This window comes from Alligator mississippiensis, chromosome 11, assembly GCF_030867095.1.
Source record: "Alligator mississippiensis isolate rAllMis1 chromosome 11, rAllMis1, whole genome shotgun sequence".
Taxonomy (NCBI): Eukaryota; Metazoa; Chordata; order Crocodylia; family Alligatoridae; genus Alligator; species Alligator mississippiensis.
In genome coordinates, this window is record NC_081834.1 from 29,689,253 (window position 1) to 29,705,107 (window position 15,855).

General features: G+C 49.7%; 1 protein-coding gene across 5 annotated transcripts in view; it reads left to right on the plus strand.

Annotated features, from left to right (window-relative positions):
* Positions 1 to 8,138: 8,138 nt before the first annotated feature.
* Positions 8,139 to 15,855, plus strand: part of SCAPER (S-phase cyclin A associated protein in the ER) — a 372,539-nt gene continuing 364,822 nt past the window's right edge. For 2 of the 5 annotated variants that reach the window (XM_014606103.3, XM_006261352.4), the window contains exon 1: positions 8,140 to 8,258. In XM_014606103.3, coding sequence (XP_014461589.2) covers positions 8,140 to 8,258 — 119 coding nt within the window. Of the gene's footprint in view, positions 8,259 to 8,797; positions 8,884 to 10,899; positions 10,942 to 15,855 lie in introns of those variants that run through there. The other 3 variants (XM_059714759.1, XM_019477699.2, XM_059714758.1) reach the window with 3 other exon arrangements.

Genomic DNA, 15,855 nt, shown 5'->3' on the forward strand with positions numbered 1-15,855 from the left:
AGCATAAGTGAGAAATAGAGTTCTGTGGAAAAAACATTCCCAACAACTGTCACATAAGAGTAGGCTTGCTATATAATTATTTCCAACTCAATCCAGAACCTAAGCAGATAACTTGAAATATTCCTATGGACAGCAATAGACATTAGTTGCCTTAAAAAAATAGAAGCTTGTGAAGGAAGAGAGCTGTATAGTTAATGAGATGTTCTAAGAACCACTGAATGTATCTTGTGGAATTATGTTCATTTTGTACATGAACTGGAAACTATTTAATATGTCCTGTTTTGTCACGGATAAAAAATCCTTCGTCATTCTATTAAAATAATGTTCCTTTCTTTTCCATTTATTTCACTATTAGTATGCTCCAGGATTTCTTCTCTGAGAGAGAGAAAAATATGATTAAGAAGTTCTGATTTCTAAGAAAGAGAATATTTATTTTCTTAAATTAATTTCTAAGAAAGAGAATATTTATTTTCTTAAATATGTAGAATATAAATGAAGGGAGTTGTCCAGAATTACCGGTATCTTCCTTTCTTCATAATAAGTCAATTCCTTTTAATGATTCTGTCAATTCACTGTTGCTAAGTCAATCCCAAATCCTATAAACTACACAGAGATAAGACAGTACATTTCTGAAGAGTAAATAGTAAACTGCTGTACTAAATTAGTAAATGGTTTATCACAACTTATTAAGTATTCAAGGTATCCATTGATAATATGGACTAATGTTGTAGCCATGATGGTCTAAGAAATATGATAGGCAAGGATTTTTTGGGATGATATCTTTTATTGGACCAACAGCATGGTTGGTATAGATTTAGGAAAGTTTTGAATGCAGTGCATTCTTCTTTCAGGTCTGAGAAAGAAGCAGATATAAGCACAAAAAACAATTTGCAAGGCTGTAAAATTGGAGAAGAGACACCTTCCCAGGGGTGGCCAACAAGAAAACCACAGAAGAAAGGATTTGATTAGTTGGAAGATCAATACCTTGATTAGTTAGAAGATACAGACCTTTCAAAAGGGAAGACAGTTGTTATCACCTCTGGTGTGAAGAAAGATTAGTAGGAGTCAGGTAAAGCTTAGTGTGCCATGAAGTCAGTATCAGTATTCAGTCCTTTGTTGTTACTATCTAGTCAGTTTAGGAATTTTGAAGGTTTTATGTAAATTTATTTGAGTAGGTAGATAGTGAGGTCAGAAAACAAGTGCTTGTTCTGTGAAGTGTTCATATACAAAAAACTAACAGTGACTTAAATATCTTAGTTTAGAAGTAATTTTGTTCCATGGCTATTTATCTATAATGTAATGTTAAGACAAGGTTCTTTGGATAAATGTGATATCTTAAGGACATAGGCAGACACGTCCTTAGACCAACACAGCTGCAACCAACAACCCTATAATGTTAAGATATCTTCTGCAAAATGTAACTAAGGTAGCACTGTTTTGTGGCATGTGTGAAAAAAGGTAACTCTTGCTTGGCACTTTCAGAACCCAGAGTCAAACTGATCACTTTCTAAAATGGTGTTAAAAGGGGCTTGGGTTTCTTTGTACTTGTACTTTCGTGCTGAATGCTATACTGTGTTCAACACCAAATAAGCTGTACTTGCTGCTGACACTTATCATCTGGAAAGCAAAGCATCTTTGCTGCATTGTTTTAGAACTGCCAAGTGTGCAAGGTTATATATCTCAGGGTCCACCATTAGTATGAGTCCCAAAATAAGATAAATTCAGTGCAGATGTGAGGATGCATTGCGATAACTGAGGTTAGAGAAAGGAAGAAGTAGAGATGAGGGGGAATAAAAGCCACAAAATCTCATATATTATACATTAAATTAAATTGGCAAAAATGCTTTTTCATAGGAAATCATATGCTTGTCTTCGTAGCTTGTCTGGGTCAGCACAATCCAGATATTTTCCAACACTCAGTTAATCAGTCCTATGGTAATAGTCAAAATAGTTCTGCTAAGGTATGATACAACAGAGGGAGAGTCAAGACTCCTTGAAATACTCTTTAGAATTTAGAATGTAAATAGTTTATTTGCATGACAGGTGACAACACTCTAAATAAAAGTGGGTCGTATTATTTTTACTTCGCAGTTTATTTAGGTTTAGAAATACAAACTGTCATGACCCAGAGGTCTGATTTTTTTGTGTGTGTGCTTCGGCACTAAGAATTATCCCCGTGGGTATACAGCTTCGTTGCACGGAGGAGTTCTGCTGCGCGGAGAACCTGCGTGCAGGGAAGTTTTCCCGCCACTTTGCAGTGATCTTTGCAGGGTGCATTTCCTTTGCAGCACAGAAGAGCACGGTGCAAAGGTTTCCTGCTCGTTGTATGCAAATTTGTGCCCTGCAATTGGCTAGTTCTAAATTATTCACACGTGGCGGCTAGCGATTGGCCTGCTAGCCATATAAGAGGCTTGAGCAGTTTCCGCCCAAGCCGAAGAGGACTCCGCATCCATCTCATGGGGACTCTGGGTGTGCACGGCAGGGTAATAGAAACCCTATGTGTCGTTCAGAGGAGTTTGGCGGCCTGATCCACCGCCCACCTCTTCCCGTCTTCGAACGGAGCCTACTATAAGACGTAACGACGAGTTTAATGCGCGCTTGTCCTGGACATCCGGAGTTTGTCGTGTTCTGTCTGCGTGGAGCCTTGCAACCTCCACGTGTGTTCGTGTTTTTTGTTGTAACCGCAACTCAAGCAAGTTCTCAGCCTACACCACGACCATCTCGGTGTAAGTAAAATAACCTTAAAATCAACCGTTACGTGTCTGTGCCTAATTCTAGCTCGGCGCCCGCCCTCTCCGACCCGGCCTGCCCGGGCTGCTGGCCACAGCCCGCGTGCAGAGCGACGTAAGCGACCCGGGGTCAGACCCGGCGCGCACATGGCGACGAGGATGGGATCGGGATCACCGCGACCCATGATGGGATCCGGCGAAATCCTCGCCGCGCACATGGCGACGAGGATGAGCTCAGGAGAGGGCTCGCTAGAGTTAGAATTAGTTGAGAACTGCCCTTGGAGAAGTGGGAGACGCAGCGTAGCAAGCGTCAGAGAATTGGAGGCGCACCTCGCGTACCACCAGGTGGGCGGAATGGGCCGGAGATGTGTCCGTGGACACCTTTCGTTAAGGGGAGAAGAGGGAACTCCAGAAGTTGGAGCCCTGGAAGGAAAAGAGATATATCTTCACCCCGCGGCGTTTGGGTGTATCATGGGCGATGAGCGGGTCCTATATAGGCCCCTCGAAGCTGTGACCCTTGCCGAAGTCGATCCGGCGAGCGCAGTAAGCCCGACCCCCACCCGGGAGTGTGTCCGTTGCTCACGGTGTGCCCGAGAGATGGGAGAGACGATGCCAATCGGCTGGTTTTCCCCGTGTATGGTGGTGCCTAGACTGAGGGGTCATGAGCGTCCGTCCGAGCTCCGCGAAGACCCGGAGACGGAGGACCGCGCCGTAGATGAGAGTGGTCCTATGGTACGACAATGGGGGAAAACTGAATACAGCTTTTCAAACTATGGCTGATCTAATGACTGAAACTTTAAGTTTAAAGACCCAGCTGCATATGGCCGTTTGAGCGGTCGGAGAAGCGGCTGAGAAAGGGGATCTTGAAAAGCCTCGACAAGATGGCGCTGAGCAGAGGGAAGACCGCGTGGAGGAGCCGGAAGTGAGGGATGGAGCTTCGGGAAAGCCCGCGAGGGTTCGGCCGGTAACCCCGCCCAGCGACGCAGCGTCGGTTCCGCCGACCGTGCCCCTTTGCCGAAGGGAGGGGGAGTCAAGCGGAGGAGTGCATCCGCCCCTCCCGCCTGAGACAGCAATGACTCCCACTGTAACAATGACTGCAGCTCCAACAGAAACAGCAACAGCAACGACAACTCATGAGGAAATTGATCAGCCTGCAGCATCAAGCAGCCCAGTCATCGGTCCGCAGAGTGCAGTTCAAGCTACCACCTATTACGCTCGTTCCAGAGCCGAACTGCAGAATTTGTGTAGAGAATCCAGGATCCGACCCGAAGAAACTCTGGCTGTGTGGTTGGGACGTCTGGTCGTGGAGCTTGGGTCCGACCTCCTGGACCAGGAAGAAGCAAGCTTCTTGGTGAGACAAGCTTCATGGAGTAGGGGACATGTCACCGACATCGACATGGTGGCGTTTAGCGTCCATTGGCCTATTCCGATTCCAGCGCTTGTGGCAGGAGTGATTGAACAGAAGGCCCATGCATGGCACGACAACCGACCAGAGCATACCGGTGCAGAACAGCTTGTACTGGCTATTATCGGAGTTTCGTACTGCGCCTGGAACCCAAGAGAATGCACGTTGGGACTAACACCGCTCCAACGAATGTGACCGTGGCCTCATCGTCACCTGCGAGACCCTGGAACCATTCCAGTGACTCTCGACAGCATAGATAGTTGCCTTAAAGTTTACGGGCAAAGAAACATCGTGGTTCTGCGAATTGTGCTGAACCCACTGGTCGATCATCCTGCGAGTAGTCTCCTTCATCAGTTGTCAAGACTGCGCGTCCTAATGGAGCCAAGACTATCCAGTGATCAGGAGTGTCAATGCCCAACTGAGGCTCAGAACACGAAACACTGCGAATCCGAGCGTCCAGTATTACGCCAGAGAACACAGGAGGAGAGATATATGTTTGGATACCTCCTGCAGCGTTCTGGACTTAATAAGAGACAGCTTCGGATTTTAGGAGACGCGGGACAATGGCAGCTGGCCTACGAGTTAGGTTTTCACTATCTAGAAGAAGGCGACGATGACTCATCGACGATTTCGTCGAGTTGCTGAGTCAGAAAAGGGAAGAGAGCTGTCCAGTATAAAATCGTGTTTATGTATTTGTATTTAATAGTACTGATAAGTTTAATTGACTGCATTATCGTGCGGTCCTGTGTGATTTTATAGATAGTATTGAATAACCATTTTAAGACAGTTCTTTTACAGATCTGGGATTCGGAGTGCGTGGTGGAGAGAGGCCCTGAGAGGGACAACATCACCGAGAGGAACGAAGGCCTGACGCGCGATTCCACCATGACGCCCACCGAAGTCATGATCGTTCAGTTTTTTGTTATGAATGTGATTTTATGTATATGTGTGTGTGCCGGCTATTATTTGATTCGATCCCTTGAGGAAGAACTTTTATTGTTGACTGATTTTGTTTTTGCTCGTTTAATTTCGCGAACCATTGACAGAGCTATGATTAACCCGGAATATAGGTTTGAAGTATAATTCTATTGTGCCTTCAGCAAGGGGGATGTCATGACCCAGAGGTCTGATTTTTTTGTGTGTGCGCTTCGGCACTAAGAATTATCCCCGTGGGTATACAGCTTCGTTTCACGGAGGAGTTCTGCTGCGCGGAGAACCCGCGTGCAGGGAAGTTTTCCCGCCACTTTGCAGCGATCTTTGCAGGGTGCATTTCCTTTGCAGCACAGAAATGCACCGTGCAAAGGTTTCCCGCTCGTTGTATGCAAATTTGTGCCCCGCAATTGGCTAGTTCTAAATTATTCACACGTGGCGTTTAGCGATTGGCCTGCTAGCCGTATAAGAGGCTTGAGCAGTTTCCGCCCAAGCTGAAGAGGACTCTGCATCCATCTCGTGGGGACTCTGGGTGTGCGCGGCAGGGTAATAGAAACCCTGTGTGTCGCTCGGAGGAGTTTGGTAGCCTGATCCACCGCCCACCTCTTCCCGTCTTCGAACGGAGCCTACTATAAGATGTAACGATGAGTTTAATGCGCGCTTGTCCTGGACATCCGGAGTTTGTCGTGTTCTGTCTGCGTGGAGCCTTGCAACCTCCACGTGTGTTCGTGTTTTTTGTTGTAACCGCAACTCAGGCAAGTTCTCAGCCTACACCACGACCATCTCGGTGTAAGTAAAATAACCTTAAAATCAACCGTTACGTGTCTGTGCCTAATTCTAGCTCGGCGCCCGCCCTCTCCGACCCGGCCTGCCCGGGCTGCTGGCCACAGCCCGCGTGCAGAGCGACGTAAGCGACCCGGGGTCAGACCCGGCGCGCACACAAACCATGCCACAGAAGAAAGTTTGTAGTCTCCATATCAAATTTTCTGGGGGAAAAAAACCTACCCTCTATTTTAGATTTAAAAGGAGTTCTTCATCAATCTCTAGTTGGAATTGTTCTTTCAGTTGCCAAGGAATTCTTTCAAGTCATGCTCCAAACAGTTTTTGATTGTGTTAGATTATCTTTGACCCTCTCTCCACAAACTGTAATAAAGCCAAAGTTTCTTTTGTTCTCTGAGTACTTTGCGAACCTGAATCTTTTTTTTTTTTTTTTGGTTTGTCATCACAAAAGCAGTTGCTCAGCAACAAAACCAACAGTAAGTAGTCTTCCTGATCATCTCAAGCAGGTAAAATTCTCTTTTGTGATGGTTTTTTAACTATAACTTTTTGACATCTCTAATTTTTAATTTGTACTGCTTTTGAGCTATCATGCAATGTGCTTTCATTGTTAGTGCATATCATTTTGTATGATTTCAGTGTCAGAATAATATGGATTTGCAATTCTCTGTATTTTTATGTAAATAGTTTTGCCTTTGCTCCCACTTTTTTTTCTTGCCATGATTAAAAGCTACATAAAAAGTACTTAAATGTGCTATATATTACTTAGAAGGATGGCCTTTTCCTTCTCCCCCTAATAAAAGTCGTCTGTCTTTGATAGCTTGCCTCAAGTAATAGACCTTGCAACAATTCTGTGATGCTTATAGGCAGACAAGTTCTTTGGGTAAATATGGGACCTTTGATTAGACTAGGGATGGGCAAAATACGGCCCATGGGCCACATCCAGCCTGCAAGGCCATTCTATCTGGTCCGCAGGGCCCCTAAAAAATTTAGAAAATTAATATTTATCTGCCCTTGGTTCCTGTCAAAAATTACAGGAACCAAGGGTAGTAGGACCCAGGGGAAGCCTGGCAGGCTCTCACAACAGCAGGGGCTTCTGGCCTGGGAGCAAGTGGCTGCCCCCCCCCCCCCCCCCACTTCAGGTAAGAGGGGAGGGGGGGAAAGGCAGGGGAGGACCCAGGGCAGGGAAGGAGCTGGAGAAAAGTGGCCCAGGGAAAAGCTGAGCATGGGCAGGGGGAAAGCAGCCCCTCACCTGCCCCATGGCTGGCACCCCGCACTGCAGCCACTTGCACCCCGCATGGGGTCATCCGGAGCAGGCACAGGCAGCCCCAGGCGGGCTGAGTGGCTGCAGTGCGGGTTGCCAGGCACAGGGTGGATGAAGGGCCACCTTTTGTGCCACCTGTGCTCAGCACCACCTTGTAACCTGGCTCCACTGCCAGCCTGATCCCTGTGCCAGGCCAGCTGCCCCATCTCTCTGCTGGTGCAGCCCAGCACAGCTCCACACACCCCTGCCAGCCCGTGCGCTGCGCTGGGCCCCACCGGTGCTGGCCCTGGGACATTGGTTCCGGGACATTGGTCCCAAGATGGTGACCAGGGGGCGGGGCACCTGTCAAAGGGCGGGGCTACCCATGCAGCCCTCAACAGCCTGCCAAAACTGGGTAACCAGTCCTCCGCCTGAAAGAATTGCCCGACCCTGGATTAGAGCAACTCAAGATAGTTGGAAAAATTCTTTGCAAGCTTTCGGGTATGAACACCCTTCCTCAGGCTGAGGAAGTGTCTGCAGATGGTCTATGTGCTTCTTGGATGGAGTGAGTGATGCTTTTAGGCAGGTGTAGGCTCCCCCATTGCTGGGTTTCAGCCACCCATCCAGGGTCTTGCAGTGCGAGAGGAGACCAGGAGCCTGCACACACTGGCCCTTCCCAGCTGTGGCGCTGAAGGCAAAAAAAAAGCCCTGGCCCCATTACAGCTGTGCGTTGGACAGGGTATGACACCGCTGGGGGCACCGTGGCGCCAGGAGACGCCACTGAGCTGGCCAGTGACAAAGCGACCGTTTAGTTTTCGCTGCACGAAATCATTCCTGCGGGTCCATCATCGGGAAGCAGCTCCTCCCTCAGCAGTCTCCTCCCTCAGGGACAGCGGGGCTGAAGCGCCAAGTGCGATCGCGTGTGGCGTCACTTCAACAACAGAGGCGCTCCCGTGACGTCACTAGCCCCGCCCCCAGCTCGCCGCAGGCACCTGCGGCAAGGAAGGGCAGTGCCTTCAGCGGGCCAGCGAGCATGTGCGGGCTCCTGCCAGGGCATGCGCAGTTCGGGTTTGGCCAGCAGCCGTGCCTGGCGCCGCGCCGGCCGCTGGCGGGCTGCGATGACATCACTTCGGCGGGAGGCGCGCGGGCGGGACGGCGCAGCCAGGCGGCGAGCGTGAGTGTTGGTCGCTTATTGCGCTCCGCGGAGTAGAGGGGAGGGGCGGCCTGCCCGGAGGGGCAAGATGGCGGCCGGCTGCCCCTGCCCCTCCACCGGGCCCCTGCGCTGGGTGCAGATCAGGGCTGGGCTGGGCGGCCCCCCTCCCAGGCCCAGGGGCTCCCCGGTGCCGCGGCGCTGCGCCCCGCTTCCCTCAGCGCGAAGCCCGCGGGCCCTGGCCGGGAGCTCGCTGTGGGGCCGGGGCGCCGCTCCCTGGGGACTGTGGGAGACGTGGCCTGCCTGCCCGGCCGGCGGGTGACGCTGCTCTTGTAGGAGGCAGCTGCTGCAGCCTGGCCCAGTCTTCGTGTGGCCGCGGCGGCCCGGAGCTAGTCTGCCTCCCCGTGAGCACTGTGAGCTCAACCTGCCCCACCAGTGGCTCCAAACCACTGCTTGTCAGCACTTCCAACGCGGCAGCCAGGCCGGTGTCAGCAGGCCGGAGACCCGCCAGGGACGGGGGCTCTAGCTGGAGGGAGAAATATTCAGAGAAATAAATGCATCTGATTGTGATTCCTGCTGGAGAGCTCAGCTCTGAGAGGGTAGAGGAGATGGTCCTTTGGCTCAGCTTGTGCGTTTCACAGTGCCCTAGGTATGGTCACTTCCCCCTGTCTCTCTCTAGTTTGTTTTGCTGCTGGTAAAATGAATAAATAAATAAAAAAACAAACCTATGGATAAGCAAGGGAGAGAAGCAGGTTGGTAGGAGAACTCAGTGGTCAAACCTCAAAAACTATCAGGAAAGATGCAAGTACTCGTGTTGCTAGATATGACTTCAAACTTAAAAATCTGCCAGGGCTTTGAATTGATGCTGTGCGTATGACAGGAGTGCAGATGGCATGGGAGACGCTAACAGCATGCCATTATTGGTCTGTCATACAGAAAGTGACTGGAAGCTCATTGTCACTTTGCATTAGGGTGGCTATCATTCTTATGTTCCCTGCACTGTCTTTTTGAATAGGACCAGTGTGGGGACATGTTGTTTTCATAAGCCAAGTGTGTTTGAATTTTTTTAAAAAACAAAATGACTATAGGATCAAAGGAAAGTAGGGCTGAAAGGGACCTCATGAAGTCATCTAGTCTAGCTCGCTGCTCAAAGCAGGATATTCCCTGACTAAACCATCACAGCCAACCATCTGTCCAACCTACTCTTGAAAATGTTCAGGGATGGAGATTCTGCAGCATCCTTAGGCAGCCTGCTCCAATGCTGGACCACCCTCGTAGTTGGAAAGTTCCAACCTAAATTTACTCTGCTGCAATCTGAGTTGTTTGCTTCTAATCCTGTCCCGTACAGCCACAGAATAAAAATCCATCTCCGTCCTTGTCCTTCAGGTATTTGAAGACTGCTATCAAATCCCTCCCCCCCTTCAGTTTTCTCTTCTCCAGATTAAATAACTCTACTTCTTTCATCTTTTCTTCATAAATTATGCTTTACAGACTCCTAATAATTTTTGTGGCTCTCTGCTGGTCTCTTTCCAATCGGTATACATATTTCTTAAACTGTGGGGCCCAAAACTGGACACCGTAATCCAGGTGATACCTCACCAGAGCTGAATGGAGCAGAAGAATGACTTCCCTTCATTTTTAAGTCACAGTCCTGTTAATACAACCACCATGCTGTTGACTTTTTTTTTTTTTTTTCAACAAGTTTTTTGCATGCTGCTGGCTCATATTCAGGTTGTGGTCCACTGTAACCCCCAGGTTCTTCTCTGCAGTACTGTAGTCAAACTAGTCACTCTCCACCATCTGTGTTTTTGCATGCAGTTATTCTGTCCCAAGTGCAGAACTTTGCACTTGACCTTGCTGAAGCTCATCTGATTGATTGCAGACTATTTTTCCAGTTTATCCAGGTGATTCTGGATTTTAGCCCTACTCTGGAGTATCTAAGCATATGCTTGGTCTCCTTATCCAAATCATTAGTAAAGATTTAACCAATACTGGACCCAGGGCAAACCCCTGGGGATCCCCATTTTATACCGCCTTCCAACTAGACATTGAGCCTTTGTGGATAAAAATACAACCAGCTTTGTATCCGCCTTATAGTACTTTTTTCTAGTTTGTATTTCCTTACCTTATTATTAAGAATGTAGTGGGAGATGGTGTCAAAAGCCTTGCTAAAGTCAAGGTATACTGGGCATTTATACATGTGCTCCAGGGGGAGTGGCAGGGTTGCTTTAATTAGAGTGGCTCCAAGAGCTGCTTCTATTAAAGCGCCAGAAATGTCACGTGTATCAGCATCCCCACACTGAAAAATGGTGGTGGGGGCGCTTTAACTCAACAAGCTTTAGTTAAGGTGCCCCCACCACCATTTTTCAGTGGGGACGCTGATACATGTGCTGCTAGAGTCTGCTGAAGCATGGTAATTTTGACACCCTAGCAGACTGTATTAATTGAGTCTCCTCTAACATGCTGTAATTACAGCTTGTCAGAGGAGCCTTGATGCACATGTATAGGTGCCCATTATGCCCATTGCTTCCCTCTCCACTCTCCCCATCCACAACTGTCACCCTATCATAGATGGACAGCCAGTTAATTAAGTATACCTTGCTCTCATCAAATCCATATTGGCTGTTCCTGATCACTTTGTTCTTCCTCTAGGTGTTTCGCAATTGATTCCTCGAGAACCTGCACCATCATCTTTTCAAGTATTATGGTTAGTCTGACTAGGCTGTAATTTCCCCTTGCCACCTTCTGTTCTATCTTAAAAATGGGCACTCTATTTGCTGTTTTCTAATTTATTTGAGACCCCACCTGACCTCCACCGGTTCTCAAAGAAAATAGCCAGTGGCCCTGAAATTACCTCAGCTAATTCTATTATGCAGATGACTTTCTTCCTCCAGCTGTGTACCTGTCTGCCACTCCAGGATTTCTTCCTAATTCACAGTTATTTTTAAGAAAGTCAGCAGTTCCACATACCTTTGCAAAAGATTGTTCTTTCCACACAGATACAATTCTATCCTATTTTTTTCGTTCTATTTAAGGAGTGAAAAATATCAGTCTCTGCATGAGATTTATGCCTTCCCAGGCCCCTGGCCTGGCATATAGGCCCTGTCCCTTAAAGCTTTTTCTTTGGAATGCAGTTGGCCATTGTTTGAGAATAACACTTTGCAGTGTCTCTCCATAAGGCTGCTTAATAGCAACTGGTTATTGAGAAATCAAACCTGTTGCACTTGTCAACAAACCAACTGGTGACTTTTTGGACCAACTCTTGTATGTCCCTCCCAACTGTACACTTGGGCCAATAAAAGCTGTCACCCACAAAAATCCTTGCCTCTCATGTATGATCATTAGCTGTTGCTGGAGACCAAACATTCAGGTAGCTCGATTTGCCTGATTTATAGTGTACTAAAAAATTAATTTTGCATAAAGATGTATCAGTGACACTTAGCTTCATTGACTTGTGAAAATAGATTCTAAAATCTAATAATGATGTATGAAAGTGTTTCCTTTTTCAGTGATGACTTTTCCACCTTTCATTGACTGACCACTTATTCCTGTGACAGGGAGAGCAGAAGTGCCCAAACTATCTTTTCTACACTATTTCTTATTTGATGCCATATTTTCTTGCATATAATACACCTCTGAATGTAATATGCATCTTGTTTTTGAAAAGCAGAATGGAGAAAAAAAGATCTTTCCTTGTAGTAAGTATCTGAGTAGCAGCGGGTAGGAAGCCAAGCCTGCTCATTTTTCTGTTCTAGTTGAGTCCTGTGTAGATTTTACTTCCTGCCTTACTGGAAATAATAAAACTGCACTTACTGCATTTCTTGCATATAATGCTCACTGCAACTTCCAGTAGCTGGTTTTTGGAAGAAATGGTATGTGTTTGTATGCAAGAAAATAACAGTGTATTGTTATCATAACCTTTCTTATTAATATCTTCTCCAAGGTAGACAGTTCCAATGTTTTCAATCCTTTTTCCTTGGAAAGTATTTTTCATGTCTTTATTCATGTTTATTCTTGTTTCTTTTGAATCTCTTTAGTTCTGAAATATCCTTTATGACAGGGGTAGGGAATTATTTTGACTGGAGGGCTGCTTAACAGGTTTTGCTGAGCTGTTGTGGGCTGCAAGAGTAGTCTTGGTCCCTGATTGCCATCTTGGGGCCAGAAATCCCACTGCTGACCTTTGCCACTGGAAGTTCCTTCCCTTGCCCCGGAAGTACTTCAGGGGGAAAAAAAACCGAAATCATATAGTAAAAAATCAAACGTACTATAACTTATTTTAATTTTATTTTAAAGATATTTTTCTCCTGATTTATATTTATTTACATAATGTATCTAGAGGCAAATGCATAATAGTTCAAAATACAGTCCTACTCCTGTATATTGTGTGTGGGTGATAAGCAGGTATATGTGTGTGGGGGGGGTGTAGTTGTGGAGTTGGGTGTGTGTGTTTGAGGGAGTGTGGGGTGTAGGTACTGTGGGTGTGGATGTGGGGTATGCAGTTGGGGTGGGGACAGTGGGAGGGTGGGGGGTTATGGTGAGTGGGGTGGGAGGGTGTGTTTGGGGGAATGGTGGGTGGTGAGGAATGTGTGGGAGGGTGTGGGTGTGTTTGGGGGTATGGTGGGAGACAGGGTGGGGGTGGGGTATGTGTGTGAGGGGGTGGGTCCTTGGAGTCTCTTGAGTGTGCCAGTCCCTGGAGCTACATGTGGTAGTGAGTGGGACCCGCCCCAGCGAGCCCTGCAGAGGAAGCTGGCAGTACAGGTCATGGGTCTTGGCCCGGGTGGCAGGGAGGGGTGGAGCCAACCCAGCTCCATAGCATGGAGCTCCCTGCCATTCCTCATGACCTACATGTAGCAGTAAGAAGGGCCAGGCTGCCAGCTTCATCACACGTGGCTCTTCCCAGAAGTGTGCGGCTCAGGTGTACTGCGTGTGAGCTTTGTGTGATGGAGCCAGGCGAACCCTGCACCCAGGCTCTGTGCTCCTGCTGCCCCATCCTGGGTCCCTGCCAGCCCTGGGGCACCAGCACGGGCACTGTGCTCCTGCCCACTGCCGCTGCCACTCCCCCACCACTGCCACTTTCCCCGCTGCCACTGCCGCCCTTTCCCTACTGCTTCCCTTCTTCCCCCTCCACCCCCCCCACCCGTGTGCCTGCCTGCCACTGCTGCTTCCCAGCTGCAACTGCCACTCCCCCCACCTGCCCGCTTGGTGCTGCTTCCATCTCCCTACTCCGGCCAGGCTGCCTCCATGACATGCTGTGTAGTTCTGCCCATGAAGCCGAGGACTACATAGTGCTGGCTGGGGTGGGCTGGCTCAGGCAGGATGCAGTTCCCGGCAGCATGGCTGGGACTGTACGGAACGGCATGGAGCCAGCCTGGCTTGCCCAGGCCCCACAGAGTGAGGCGATCACTGGCAATCCTCCCCATCCCTCTTCCCGTTCTTACCTGAGTTTCCTCTCTCAGATGGAGGGAGGGCTGTGGAACAGCCCCATGGTCCCTAGGCGAGAAGCCTCTGCTAGACATAAGCTTCCGGTTGGGGGTGGGACAGGGCTGGGTGGGCCTTGCTTCTTCCGCTGCTGGTTCCTGCTGCCTCTGGGTCGCACCTTGTTGGTTTTGAAAGGCAACCCCCGGCAGGTAATAATTTCTAAATTTTAGAGGGACCCAGATAGAATGGCGTGGCCAGCCAGATCCAGCCTGCGGGTTGTATTTTGCCCACCCTTGCTTTGAGTTAGGGATGACTAGCAGTATACATGTTGTCCCAGATTTAACCATACCTTTGATATGTACAAGGGCATTGTAATGCTCTTATTACCTCACTGTACAGTTGCAGAGTTGGGAATATAGGGAAAATTATGAATCCAGTATCTTTCAAATTGGTAGTTTTTGAAAATATACCATTTTCTCTATTGGCATAATAGGGACTTTTAATGTAAATGTAAACCAATTCATTTTAACATAATAAAAGGATTAGTGTATCTATCTGTATGTCTGTCTGTCCGTGGCTCCCTCCCTCCCCCCAGCCCATCTCTGCCTCCCCTCCTTCCCTGAGCAGCGGGGTTACCCCCCACCTCCCTGCCTGAGGGCGAAGGGGGGGGTGAAGGGTGGCAGTGCCCCCCCACCGCCCGGCGCTGACACCTCCCCAGAACAGCCAGCAGGAAGGGAAGGCGGTAGGCAGGGAGGGAGGGAGGGAGCAGGAGCTGGGAGTGGAGGTAGGCGGATGTGGTCCAGGCGGATGGGGGGGGGGGGGGATGGGAGGGGTGGCAGGGCGAGATGTGGAGCTATAGGCAGAGGGAGAAAAAAATTTGGGGGCTGGGTGTGTGCACCCCTCCCCACCCCCAGCAGAAAAATCTGGCTGGGATCAGGAGAGAGTGGAACAGAGCCAGATCAGGATCAGGGCTGGAGCCTGCTGTGCCCGTGCGGCTGCCCCTTCCCTCTGCACCCAGGGTCGTTGCCTGACGCCAGTGGCCCCTGCAAGTCTGCCACCTCCCAGCCCTACAGCGGCTCCAGCTCCGCACTGGCCAGGGGGACCTGGAGCCAAGGGCTGGAGCGGGGCTGATCCCGGCTGCACCGCCGGGCCACAGGATGGATCCCCTGCAATCCCTGCACCTGCCCTATCCTGCTCCAGGTCATTCCTGGGAAGAGTCTGGCACATCATTAAAAGATTCTAGGGGTGTACCGATAGAGATTTTGGGGGCCAATATTGATAGCTGATTTTTAAGGAGGTATGTTGACCAATGCCATTCCGATTTCCAATACAGCTGATTGCAGGTGGTAAGTCTGTTGTGGTGGAAGGGGAGGGGGGAGGGAAGGGGCATGGGAGGGCAAATCAAGGCCCCTGTGCTGAGGGAAGGAGTGAAGCTGGGGCTGGGGCAGGTGCTGCCCAGCTGGGACAGGGTGGGGTGTGGTACGAAGCCATGGCTCATCCTGGGGGCACGAGGAGGGGGCAAGGTGGCTCCTGCTGCTGTGCACACACTGGGAGGGCACAGGGCGGGGCGTGCCCTGGATCTCTGTGGTGGGGGTGGGCTGCCCCTGTGGGCTGGGGCCAGGGCTGTGTTGGGCTCTTTCCAGCATGTGGGGTCTGCACTCAGGGCTGCGGGGCTGGCGTATGAGGGCTGCATTCAGGGCGGGTGACGGCAGCAGTGCTGGGAAGGGGTTGCAGGGGGAGCTGCGGTCCCCCCCATTACCCTTCTCCCAGCGCTGCCACCTACCTGCCCCAAGTGCACCCCCCACACACTGGGAGCACAGCTCCCACACGCCGGGAAGAGCCCGGCACAGCCCTGGCCCCTGCCCCAACCTGCAGGGCAGTCGTGTCTCCTCCCCCCCCCTTCCCCCCCCCCCCCCCCGGGTTAGGCAGTGCCTGCCCCAGCCCCTGCCTCACTTCCTCCCTCACCGCAGGTGGTGTTGATTTGCCCCCCACACCCTTTTCTTCCCCCTTCCTCTTCCACCGCAAGAAACTTACCAGCTGTATGCAGCTCTCCAAGCTTCCGGGCTGTGCTCCTTGCTGCCTATGTGCTGCTCTTCAGCTGTGCATATACACGGGCATTTATCGGCCAAATTATTGGCCACATCAGGCTGATTTCCGGTACACTCAACTTTCTTTATATTGGTGCTGATCTGATGTTGGACTA